Source organism: Microcaecilia unicolor, chromosome 5 (genome assembly GCF_901765095.1).
Source record: "Microcaecilia unicolor chromosome 5, aMicUni1.1, whole genome shotgun sequence".
Lineage (NCBI taxonomy): Eukaryota > Metazoa > Chordata > Amphibia > Gymnophiona > Siphonopidae > Microcaecilia > Microcaecilia unicolor.
Genome location: NC_044035.1, coordinates 72,545,963 through 72,558,852, shown reverse-complemented (window position 1 = coordinate 72,558,852; position 12,890 = coordinate 72,545,963). Strand labels below are relative to the sequence as shown.

At 42.1% G+C, this 12,890-nt stretch overlaps 1 protein-coding gene across 1 annotated transcript in view; it reads right to left on the bottom strand.

Annotated features, from left to right (window-relative positions):
* Window positions 1-12,890, bottom strand: part of INPP5A (inositol polyphosphate-5-phosphatase A) — a 778,463-nt gene that overhangs the window by 269,144 nt on the left and 496,429 nt on the right. Inside the window, exon 9 of the mRNA XM_030202993.1 lies at window positions 3,023-3,107. Coding sequence (XP_030058853.1) covers window positions 3,023-3,107 — 85 coding nt within the window. The remainder of the gene's footprint in view (window positions 1-3,022; window positions 3,108-12,890) is intronic.

Sequence of the window (12,890 nt, the reverse complement as noted above, 5' to 3'; positions counted from 1 at the left end):
TGGGCTTACAAAAACAGCAATCACAGCACTTGGAAGAAAAGGAATCATACTCATTTTTTGATGCTTATTAAAAGATTTGCTGTACAGCTTAGATAAAAAAAATTTGGATCACAGTGATTTACTGAAATTAAAAACCAGTACTAGTGACATTTAGCGGCCAGCTTTAGAGCACGAGATTTGGGAAGGAATGTTCATGCACAGGCCATGACCAACATCTAAGATGACTGACCTAAAGTAAGTTGGGAGGGATATGAAATAGGGGTAAAATCCCCTTGGGATTGCAAATCAGGAGGAGGAGGAGAAGGATATCAGCCTTCTACACACATTCCAGGTGAGCTCAAAACAAAAGCATTTAGAGGGCAATTTTATAAATGGGTATCTCCATTTAGGTGCCCCGAGGGCAAGTGGTAGGAGCCTATTCCATAACATAACCTGTGCGCCTAGAATATTAGCATAACCAGATATCGATGCCACAGAGCTTAAGCTCAGACACCTAATTGCAGTAGGGATCCATGTAACTTACAGTGTTCTGTAAGTAATGTAAATGGGAGCTCACCTATACTCCGCCCCTCCCCCCGACATGCCCACTTGCACACTGTACTTGCAAATAAGCGCTTTGCGTGATGATAGCGTATTTACAGAATAGCTCTTAGGCACGTAGGTATGCACCTATGCATGTATATGCTAGTATTCTAAACATTTAGGTGTGAAATGAGTAGGCCACATCAAGGGATTATAGTGCCCTGAGCAACTTCGGGGTGCCAGTGATAAAGAGCACCAAAATTCCCAGTCTCTGAGGTCACCGCCAGTGCTTCACCTGGTCCAAAGGTTAAGCTTTCTCTCCTTCCCCTCAAGGATCATGCATCTACCCCTCCCTTGCTTGTTCCAGATTCTCTTCCCACCCTCAGTCCAGTCTCTCAATCTTTCTTTATTTTATTTACATTTGTACCCCGCGCTTTCCCACTCATAGCAGGTTCAATGTGGCTTACATATTATATACAGGTACTTATTTGTACGTGGGGCAATGGAGGGTTAAGTGACTTGCCCAGAGTCACAAGGAGCTGCCTGTGCCTGCAGTGGGAATCGAACCCAGTTCCCCAGGATCAAAGTCCACCACTCTAACCACTAGGCCACTCCTCCACTCTTCAACTGCCTTCCCTACTTGTGGATCCAGCTTCACATTCCTCGCCTCCCTCAGTCTTGTAAACATTGTCTTGCTTGCCTATAGCAGAAGCATGAACAGACTGCTTTCAGTCAGCCCCTGGTCTTTCCTGTGCTGCATCCCGCCCACGGGAAAATGCATAAGAGGAGGCAGAACCCAGCAGAGGGAAGACCCAGGGGCTGGCTGAAAGCAGCCTGTTCATGATGCTGCTACGGCCAAACAAGATTATGTTTACAGAACTAAGAGGAACAGGGAATGGAGGGCGAGAGGAGAGGGAGTGATGCTGCACTGGAGGGTGGAGATAGAATGAGTGAAACGCTGGAAGAGATGCTGGACCCACGGTGGGGGGGGGGGGGGGGGGGGGGGGGGGAAGAGATGCTAGACCCTCAGTGGGGCAGGGAGGGGGAAGAGATGCTAGACCCTCAGGAGGGACAGAAAGCTTAACTTTTGGATCAGGTGAAGCACTGGTGGTGAAGCACCGGGGATTTTGGCACCCTTTATCGCTGGCACACTGAGCCAGTGTTTTACCTGTTCCAATAGCTAAGCCATCCTGGAAATGAGCGCATGTTAGCTCTTAGTTTATAGAGCTGTATTTATAGGTTGCAGTTCTATAATGGGTGCCTCCATTTTGGTGTCCCAAGGCCATTAGGTAGGAGCACATTCTATGATGAAACAACGGAGCACAGGCCTAGTGGTTAGAGCACTGGTCTTGCCATCCAGAGGTACCTGGTTCAAATCCCACTGCTACTCCTTGTGATCTTGGGCAAGTCACTTCACCCTCTTTTGTCTCAGGTACAGACTTAGATTGTGAGCCCTCCAGGGACAGGGAAATATCCAGTGTACCTGAATGTAATTTACCTTGAGCTACTATTGAAAAAGGAGTGAGCAAAATCCAAATAAATAATAGAGTAACTCGGTATCAGCACTCCTAAATGTAGCAGGGACACACGTAGCTTACAGTATTTGGTAAGCTAGGCAGGTAAGTTGGAAACATGCCTAAGTCCCACTCATGTTCCACCCCTTAGTATGCCTCTTTTGTAAATATGCAATGTGTAAGTTGAGCAGGTATTTGAAGAATAGCATTTAGGTAGAATAATCTCATTTCAAAGCATACATATGTCTTAAACCTAAACATTTACATGCATAACACATATGTAAATTTGAATTTCTAGTTTATAGAATTGCCCTTATACTGCCTCTTAAAACAACATTTCATGATAAACATTTCTTAAACAGTCACTGTGGCACATATGTAATAACAAGGCATAAGCACAGCTAGCTTGGTATGCAGAACATTTTTATATTGTTTCTGCATGATTTCAGTGGATTTGCTGCTGAACTGCTCATCATTGATATGCAATTTCTGAGCAAATCATGAAGAGATGAGCCTACTACAGTTCAAAGAGTAGTAGGACAAGCCGTCATTTTCAGGCCTTCCACCTGATAATGCAAAATGATAACATTTTTCAAATCAAAAGCTTTAGGCTTTATTTAGTTTATAATGATTTCTCATTTACCATTTCAAATGGTTGAAAGAAGAATGAATTGAGGTAGTCAATGTTTTATATGAAGAATGTGTTTATATTATCCCAAAATGTAGCAAAATGGTACTAAAAAGAGCCCTTGGAGTATGACTTGTACAGGCTCAAAAGCTTTTCCCTAATTTAAGAGTAGATGCAGTGAGTTGTTCTTGATTTATATATTTACCATTTGCCTGCTCAGAAGACGGCATTCTCCTGCTTTCAATCTCAAATTCATAGTATTTTTAGCAGTGCAGTGGTGCTGTGTTCCACAGTTAATATTATAAGGAGGTGGCAAGATATCCTAGCAAAAGCCATGAAACAAATTAGAAAAGCCTACCTCGACTACAGATTTTAAATCCAGACGAAAGTTAAAATCTCCAAAAATGAGGTACGGAACTCTCTCATATCGGTGATCTGTAATACTGAAAAACACATGAGGGATTCAAATAAATTACTGAACTAACCCATCTAATATAGATTTTAGTAATATCAGTATAGAAGTTAAAATATTTTAATGCAGTACATGTTTAAAAATTATATTTCAAGTACAATAGGTGTAAAATTAAAATTAATTGCTTGCAAATATAAAATATTATGGTTCCAGTAATAGTACTGTTATTTTTAGGTCCTGAAGCATAAACCAAAGCAAATAAATAAATTAAAAATGAAGCATAAAAAAAATACACCTAGCTCTATTTTACCGAATGAAAGGTTAAGGGTAACCGTCCAACTCACTATACCTAGAAAAGAAAAATACACACATTCAGAATTACACAATGAAATGTGTGTCCCATTGCTGGTCAACCCACACACAGCCCCAACACCTGCCTAGGTCTAAATTACTATTTGGCCTCATTTAATTATGCTGTACATCATATCACCTCTGCTCTATGGGAAACAGTGGGGCAACAGAAAGTGTAAACTGTTGACTGGGAAACTAACTCTAGCATATGAAAAGGTGTCTGCCAATTTCTACTCATCACTTGGACCTCAATGTTTTAAACTCCATACAGTGAGTGTGGATAAAGCTTTTAGAAAACTATGGGGCACAAATCTATAACAGGGTGCCCCCTTTTTAGGGGCCCTAATGCTGTGAGGGGAGTGCCTGTTCTATGATGGCATCCGGGCACTCCAACACCATTATAGAATACTAGTGTAAACGTATATTATTATGCCTAAGTGTAGGCATACCCAGAATGCAAGTGCCTAATGGGCCCTTTTACTAAAGGGATGCCATGCTGCAACCCGGAACTACTGCCGGGCCAACGTGGGAGCCAGCGGAAGTTCCATCTCCAGTGCACACCATTTCCATGGGGGGGGGGGGGGGGGGTTACCCGGTGGTAAGTGGGCAACGTCGTGTGCTGCCAGGTTACTGCTGGGTTAGCGTGGGAACCCTTACCACCACCTCAATGGGTGGTGGTCAGTGCCCCCCCCCACTGAAATGGCCGTGCAGCAAGTGCACACTTACCGCATGGCCATGTCTTTTTAACCGCTGTGGTACAAGCGGCCCTGGCACGCAGCTGCCGCTAGCACAGGGCCCCTTTTACCGCAGATTAGTTAAAGGGCTACGAAGTGCTGGAACTATCACACATAACTCACGGTATTCTGTAAGTTGCAAGCCCAAGTGGCAGTCCTGTCCGTGCCCCTCCTATGGTCCACTCACATGCAATTACATCTATCTTACATGAGTGGCACTTTTCTGCGCACTTACAAGCATCAGGCATGCATATCTGAAAGTGCTCATTTGGGCATGATATTCTCAATGATTTAAAAAGGCAGGAGAGGGACCTGCTTGATTAAATTGCACTGGCTAGCCCAACTGTTAATACTGAATATTAGGCCCAAACACTGAGGTACTATCCAGTTATTGCTGGAGAGGACTCGGAAATCATCCACGCACCACAGTTATTCAATGCATCGAATATCAGCTGTACCCGAAAAAAAAAAAAGGAAAATATGCACATTATTTCCCTTTGAAAATTACTCCCTGGAACACACACTGATATTTAGAACTAATATTTACTACAAAAAAATTTCCTCCCTTATTTTACATGTGTATTTTATGACTAAGCCCTTCCACCTCTGCTCAGATAAACTTATTTGCATATTTTTACCCATCTGAAATGCAATTCTATAATAGGCATGTGCAGTTACACGTGTCTTGCACACACAAACAGAAAAGTACTACATATTCACATAAGTACATTAAGCACTAGTCTATAAGATCCAGTGCATTTTGTCTAGCAAAAAAGGTGCCGGTACTCAAATGCCAGGCCACCCTTCAGGGGTGGAGTGATCACTGAGGGACCCACCCTACAATAGCCAAGACCCCTGCAACCAGTCATAGAATCTATGATAAGGCAGAATTTGTATGTAGAACCTGAGCTCTTTCATTAAAATACGAGAACCATGGGTCAAGTTTAGCAGACAGTGGAAAAGGTGCCAGTACTCAGTACCCCCTCAAAAAAAGCCCTGATCATTCATAAGTGCTATAGTGCAGAACTGCAAAGTAGGCATATACCTGGGTGGAGCATGAGCGTGTCTCCAACCAGCAACCTACAGAACACTATTAGTTATGTGCAATGCATGGCACAGTTAAGCACTCTCATTACACTTACCATAAACGGTTGCACCTTAATTTAAACATGTCAGTGCGGGTTTACACTACTATTCTGTAATGGAATCAAGGTGCCCAAATGCCTTTATAGAACAGACACTAACCCACAGACTCTACATAGCGAACTTAGAGTTACGAGCGGCTCTGCGTGTAAATCTAGGTATATTGTATAACTACGTGCATAGATTAATTCTTTTAACAAGCTATTAAGCATTACTAACAGCTCTTAACATGCAATAACAAGCACTAATTGGCAAAAATTAGAATTTACACGCACACATTGCTAAGCGTATTTTGTAATGTACTGCACCTAAATTCTAACGCATGCATGCAAAAAGGGGTGTGGTCATGGGCATTTTGTGGGTGTCCCAAAATCTACGTGCGTTGTTATAAAATACAGGCCAGTGCGCGTAAATGTACGTGCAGGGATTTACACCAGCTTTTCACTGGTGTAAATGGACACATGTAGATTTACGCTTATGAACTACGCCTAAGCGTATTCTAAATACTGAGCATAGATTTACACACTGTATTTAGAATATGCTTAGGCATGATTGCCTAACGTGCATTAATATTAGGCGCCATATATAGAATCAGGCCCTATATAGGGCACCTTGCTACAGGGGCATAGCCAGACCTTACGGTGGGAGGGGGCCAGAGCCCGAGGTTGGGCGCTTTGGCCCACCCCACCACGCCTCCTCTCTCCCCCCGCGCCTCGCCAACAAATACCTTTGCTGGCGGGAGTCCCCAACCAATGCCAGCCGAAGCCTTCTTCAGCGCCGGTCTCTGGTGCAGCCGCATTTGCGGCCCTGCTCTTCTTTCTTCTTGCTCCTCCTGTCCTGTGCACGCTGACGCGCCTTCTCAGTTTCACACAAAGGAGCATCAGCGTGCACAGGAGGAGCAAGAAGAAAGAAGAGCAGGGCAGCGAAAGCGGCTGCGCCGGAGACCGGCACTGAAGAAGGCTTCAACTGGCAGGGGTTGATGAACCCCGCCAGCCAAACCAGGGGCCCGGACAAAATTTGTGGGGGCCCAGGCCCCCCGTAACTATGCCCCTGCCTTGTTGTTATAGAATTGCTCCATATAGCCCAGGCTATAAAATATGTTTCTGTAGCTAACAATTCAATAAAATGTAAGCAGGAGAAATATATGCAAAAATAATATAAAAAGAAAAATATATCTAGGGGTAACATATAATAACTTAAATTTAGAATTTGTTTACATAATGTGCTTAGTAATCCAAAAGTGCCACATATCAAACAAATGAGAAGGCAGTTTATGTTAAATCAGTATGTACACTCAAGTAGACTGTACTGTAACTACAAGAAGTCAAAAAATCAAAAGTGTACTTATCTGATTGCTGGTCAGACATATCTTGTGTTAAAAAGCACTGCTTGCAAAAAGAAAGATAGTGTCCTCAACTCAAAATAGCCTAGATATATTTTCCTTTTTATAGCTATAAAATACATTTCTGCCATTGTTTTCTTATTAAATGGCTTTTAAAATTGCTTCTTAAGCTATTCAAAATAGATGAGACGTAACAGAAAATGAATAAGGTTACCATTACCATTTCTACAGAACAACAAAAAGACAAATGAGTGCTGGGTCAGACCAAGGGTATTCCAAGCTCAGCATCTTGACTCTGACAGTGGCCATCCCACAGATCTAAAATAAATATCCTTTCCTCAATGCTCGCTCCTAGGGATAAGTGGTGGCTTCCCCAAGCTCACATGGCTAATAGAAGCTACTTTCCAGGAACTTGTCCAAACCCCTTTAAAACTTATGTTAGATACCTTAACCATCCTCCATCAACAAATTCAACAGTGTGGTCGTGTGCTGAGCAAAACACTATTTCATCTAATCTGTTGTCCACTCATTTTAGTAGTTGAAAAGGTAAATAACCATTTTTTCCTTGCCTGTTTTCCACCCCTCATTTGTCTCTTGACTGAAGTGCCATAACCAGTTTAGCCATTCCATTCCCTTTATCATTTCCACGGCCTTTACTGGACATTTTCTACATGGTGTCTGGAAAAAAAAAAGGTACTCCCAACATTTTTCCAAAATAACCGCAAAACAAATGTCATACTATTAAGAAATTTGTCTATTATTGACAGGTGTTAGTAAAAGATACTGTAAAAACTGGATGATTCCCGTTTTTAAATTGATGTCAGTCAGGAAGTGACCATTAAGATCTGTTTTGGCAAAATGGCATTTAGTGAAGAAAATAAAGTTGCGATTAATTTTTTGTGACAAAATAAGGCATATAGTCTAAAGCATTTTGAAACTGTGTAGGGGATCCTGTTTTTTCAAGACACCATGTAGTTCCACACAATGTCTTTTTCTAAGATGAGACAATCACAATTGCATACAGTACTCAAGGAGTTAATTTACTACAGATCTGTGCAAAGGCATTATATTTTACTTAACCATTTATAACCTGCTCTCTGAGTTGCAATCATATTAAGAGAAACATTATTTGCTAGGTGGGCAATTTTGTTAATTTGAAATATTTGGTTGGAAGACCAGAAGCATTGAACTACATTTGTATGTGTGCCGTTGATGTGATATAAGACCAAGTGAGACACTACAGGTGATGCAGGAGAAACTTTCAGTTGAAGAGTTGCAGAGTTGGCCTTTCTTCTGTCATTCTTTTTCTTTTGTACTTGTGTTCACTCTTTGGACAGCCAAATGACAAAAACTAGCCCATGGTACTTTGTATCCGAAGAAATCCAGGTGGGTGTTTTAGTTTCTGTTATTATAGTGGGTTTTATGCTATAATGTATGTTGAATGGTTTTGATATGTGATTTGTTGTAAAATCAATTATACAGAACTCTGGACAACTCCATTTTGGGGGATGGGAAAGAAGTATACAAGTCCCTGAAATAAATAAATATAGAACCTAAAGAAAGTTATGTCTATTGAAAATGTAAAGCTCAGACACAGATGCATCTGTACACATAAAGGACAAGATTCTGTAATTGGAGCCAAAATTTGGCTCTTATTCCTTTTATCTGTCACATTCTCAACCTCTCACTTTCCACTGCGACTGTCCCTGCTGCCTTTAAACATGCTGTGGTCACACCTCTCCTTAAGAAGCCTTCACTCGACCCTACTTGTCCCTCTAATTACCGACCCATCTCCCTCCTTCCTTTTCTCTCCAAATTACTTGAGCGTGCTGTTCACCGCCGCTGCCTTGATTTTCTCTCCTCACATGCTATTCTTGACCCACTACAATCTGGTTTTCGCCCTCTCCACTCAACCGAAACTGCGCTTACTAAAGTCTCCAATGACCTATTACTGGCTAAATCCAGAGGTCAATATTCCATCCTCATTCTTCTTGATCTTTCCGCTGCTTTTGACACTGTCGATCACAGCATACTTCTCGATACCCTGTCCTCACTTGGATTCCAGGGCTCTGTCCTTTCCTGGTTCTCTTCCTACCTCTCCCTCCGCACCTTTAGGGTTCACTCTGGTGGATCCTCTTCTACTTCTATCCCTCTGCCTGTCGGCGTACCTCAGGGTTCTGTTCTTGGTCCCCTCCTCTTTTCTATCTACACTTCTTCCCTTGGTTCATTAATCTCATCCCATGGCTTTTCCTACCATCTCTATGCTGATGACTCCCAAATCTACCTTTCTACCCCTGATATCTCACCTTGCATCCAAACCAAAGTTTCAGCGTGCTTGTCTGACATTGCTGTCTGGATGTCTCAACGCCACCTGAAATTAAATATGACCAAAACCGAGCTTCTCATTTCCCCCCCCCAAACCCACCTCCCCCCATTTTCTATTTCTGTTGATGGCTCTCTCATTCTCCCTGTCTCCTCAGCTCGAAACCTTGGGGTCATCTTTGACTCTTCTCTCTCCTTCTCTGCTCATATCCAGCAGATTGCCAAGACCTGTCGTTTCTTTCTTTACAACATCCGTAAAATCCGCCCCTTTCTTTCCGAGCACTCTACCAAAACCTTCATCCACACCCTTGTCACCTCTCGTTTAGACTACTGCAATCTGCTTCTTGCTGGCCTCCCACTTCGTCACCTCTCCCCTCTCCAGTCGGTTCAAAACTCTGCTGCCTGTCTCATCTTCCGCCAGGGTCGCTTTACTCATACTACCCCTCTCCTTAAGACCCTTCACTGGCTCCCTATCCGTTTTCGCATCCTGTTCAAACTTCTTCTACTAACCTATAAATGTACTCACTCTGCTGCTCCCCAGTATCTCTCCATACTCGTCCTTCCCTACACCCCTTCCCGTGCACTCCGCTCCATGGATAAATCCTTCTTATCTGTTCCCTTCTCCACTACTGCCAACTCCAGACTTCGCGCCTTCTGTCTCGCTGCACCCTACGCCTGGAATAAACTTCCTGAGCCCCTACATCTTGCCCCATCCTTGGCCACCTTTAAAGCTAGACTGAAAGTCCACCTCTTTAACATTGCTTTTGACTCGTAACCACTTGTAACCACTCGCCTCCACCTACCCTCCTCTTTTCCTTCCCGTTCACATTAATTGATTTGCTTACTTTATCTATTTTTTGTCTATTAGATTGTAAGCTCTTTGAGCAGGGACTGTCTTTCTTCTATGTTTGTGCAGCGCTGCGTATGCCTTGTAGCGCTATAGAAATGCTAAATAGTAGTAGTAGTAGTAGCACTAACCGCTATTCTATAAATGGTGTTCTATAAACGGTGCTCAACTCAAAATAGCACTTAGCATCGGGATCAGCACTCAGTTTTGGGCATGAGGATTTACACCAGCTGAAACCCAGTGTAAATGCTCATGCCTAAATTAGGTGCAGATCTGCCATAATCTATAACACTACAAACAAATCCTAGGAATGCCCCTGACCCGCCCATGCCCCTTTTTTGGATCCACGCGTAAGAATTTAAGCGAGCAGCTTTACAGAATACAGACAAGGAAGATGCGTTTGTAAATTCAAACTATTGCCAGTTGGTGCCAATAACTGATTGTTAGCGCTCAATTATTGCCAATTAACTGCTCATGTGTCAATTAAGTTGCATGCACAATTATGGAATATGCTGGATGCAAACTAAATTTCAGTACACAATTTTGAGTGCCTCATATAGAATGCAGAGGAAGTGACTAATTTAATAACAAGGCATCTATGTGAAAAGTCCAAAAAATTGCCCCTCTTATAGTGTTACCATAAGCCCAGTTTCTCCATGCTGTTTTTCCTAGCCTGCGCATTTGTCTGGGTTTTTGGGTGGGCTGACCTTCCCCCCTCCCGAGCCTCAGAGTTCCCTCCCCGAATGTAGCTTAACGCTTCCTTGTGGTCTAGTGACCTCTTCAGGGCAGGAAAAAACCCCACTTTTTCTGTCCATTGCCGCTGACTTGTCTGCTGTTGCTTCTTTAAAATGGCTGCTGAGACTTCTGCTGAAGTCTTGCGAGGCCACTGGTTGAAGTCTTGGCAGATACTCTGAAGAAGCGGCAGCAGGCAGGAAACAGTGGGGTTCTTTCCTGCACCGAAAAGACCACTAAACCACAAGGGTGTGTTAAGGTACATTCGGGGAGGGCACCCTGAAGCTCGAGAGGGGGTAGGCCAGCCCAACAGTTCACCCAAAAACTCAGACAAATGGGCAGGCTGGAAAAAACCTAATGTTATGTATAAAGTTTAACATAGTTGAATAGAATTTTCATGAACACCAAAGAAAGATGTACCATCACCACCACAAAACAGAAAGTCCAAAAACAGGAAAAGTGGTAGATCATAATATACAAGCAACTCTCAAGACTGATATATGTGCAAACGTTAAAAAGAACAATTAATAATGTATTTTTAAAAATTCATTATAATTCATACAATCAAATATCCACATGAGATCATCAACAGTAATTCAAAACATAATATCTAAAAGAGAAGAATCAGTTCAATAGTAATTACTGATAGCTTCATAAATGATTGTACTCTTTAAGGTACAAGGATTTGGGGGTACCCAATGAAATTACTAAGTAGTACATTTCAAACAAATTGGAGAAAATATTTTTACTCAACGTATAACTAAGCTCTAGAATTCATTGCTATAGAATGTGGTAAACTTTGTTAGTGTAGGAGGGTTTAAAAAAAAAGGTTCCTGGAAGAAAAATCCAGGAATCGTTATCAAGGAGGACTTGGGGAAAACCACTGCTTTTGGGGAAAACCACTGCTTATTCCTGGAATTAGCAGCATGAAAACTATTTTACTCTTTTGGAATCTTCGAGGTACTTGAATTCTGGATTGGTGACTTGTTGGACCATCGGTCCTTCCCAGTACAAAACAGTTTTTTATACCGTGTTTCCTATCATTCTTTTTACAAAATCCAGTATGTAATTTGCATGCTAGAAAAGCTCTCTTGGGTTTGCCAGCTTCAGTGTTTCCTATCATTCTTTTTACAAAATCCAGTATGTAATTTGCATGCTAGAAAAGCTCTCTTGGGTTTGCCAGCTTCAGTGATTCATGTCCATTTTTGGTTTTGCTCAACGTCATTTATAGCTGAGAAGAAGCAAGAGTATGTTGCTGATATGACAAGAAAAGATAAAGAATCCCTTTTTAAACAAATTGATGTTTTTGAAGGTGATAGCGCTGACTATTTTATGGAGAAATATTTTTTTCAAATAGACACTTCTTGCCAAAGAACTGCCACCTAAAGCTTCTTAACTAAATTAAGTACAAAAATGATTACCGATGAACTCATAAATTAATGGATTAGGAACAAATGAATTCAGTTAATTAAACTGCTATTACCTAATTCTTGCATTTTTAAATATAATGTGAAATATGCTTATTCTAAACATGTAAAGTAAACTTGAATGGCACAGTTCTTGTGTTCTGTATGATAATCATTGTTTCCCATTGACACAGAATGAGAGAAGCCTTTAAGGACATGTTTTAGCACATCTTAATTGTGCTGAATGCATTGGGGTTTTTTTAATACCACAAATAGGGCCGCTGAGAGACAAAGCTGGACCCGAGACAAACAATGTTAAGGGCCTCCCCTCACCACAGTCCTCTAGTTGCCCAGAATGGCAGGCAGAAGCAATTGAGACTACTCTGCCGGCCATGGGTCCTCCTTCCTGCTGTGTCCTGCCTCCTGTGAAGTAACTTCTTGTTTCTACATAGGCGGGACATAGAAGAAAAAAGGACCTGTGGCCAGCAGAGCAGTCTCTCAATCGCTGCTGTCTGCCATTCAATGACTCCAGGCAAGTAGAGGATTTGGGAGGAGGGAAAGATGCTGGATTCTCACTGGGCTGCCAGAGTTGGACCCAGGGGAATCTTGTCCCGTCCCCCCCTCCCCCCCACCTCCCACTCTTGGCAGCCCTGGGTTGATGTGATGCATATATTTTGTGTGAGTAGAGTAATGTATATGATGTAATTTAGAAATTACATAGCATTTTTCAGTCAAAGATTCCAATGAAATTTAGAACATAGTAACTGCTGAAGGGTAGACAGGACGACAATGATATGTATATTCTAAAGGGGCTGTGAATAAAAAGAAACAACTTTAAAATGCTATTTTGAAATGAAGTCTAACATGAGGACAGAAGATATCTCGGTGTCACCTCTTACATCCCTCCTTTCCAATAAATATGAAGGGACCACAATAA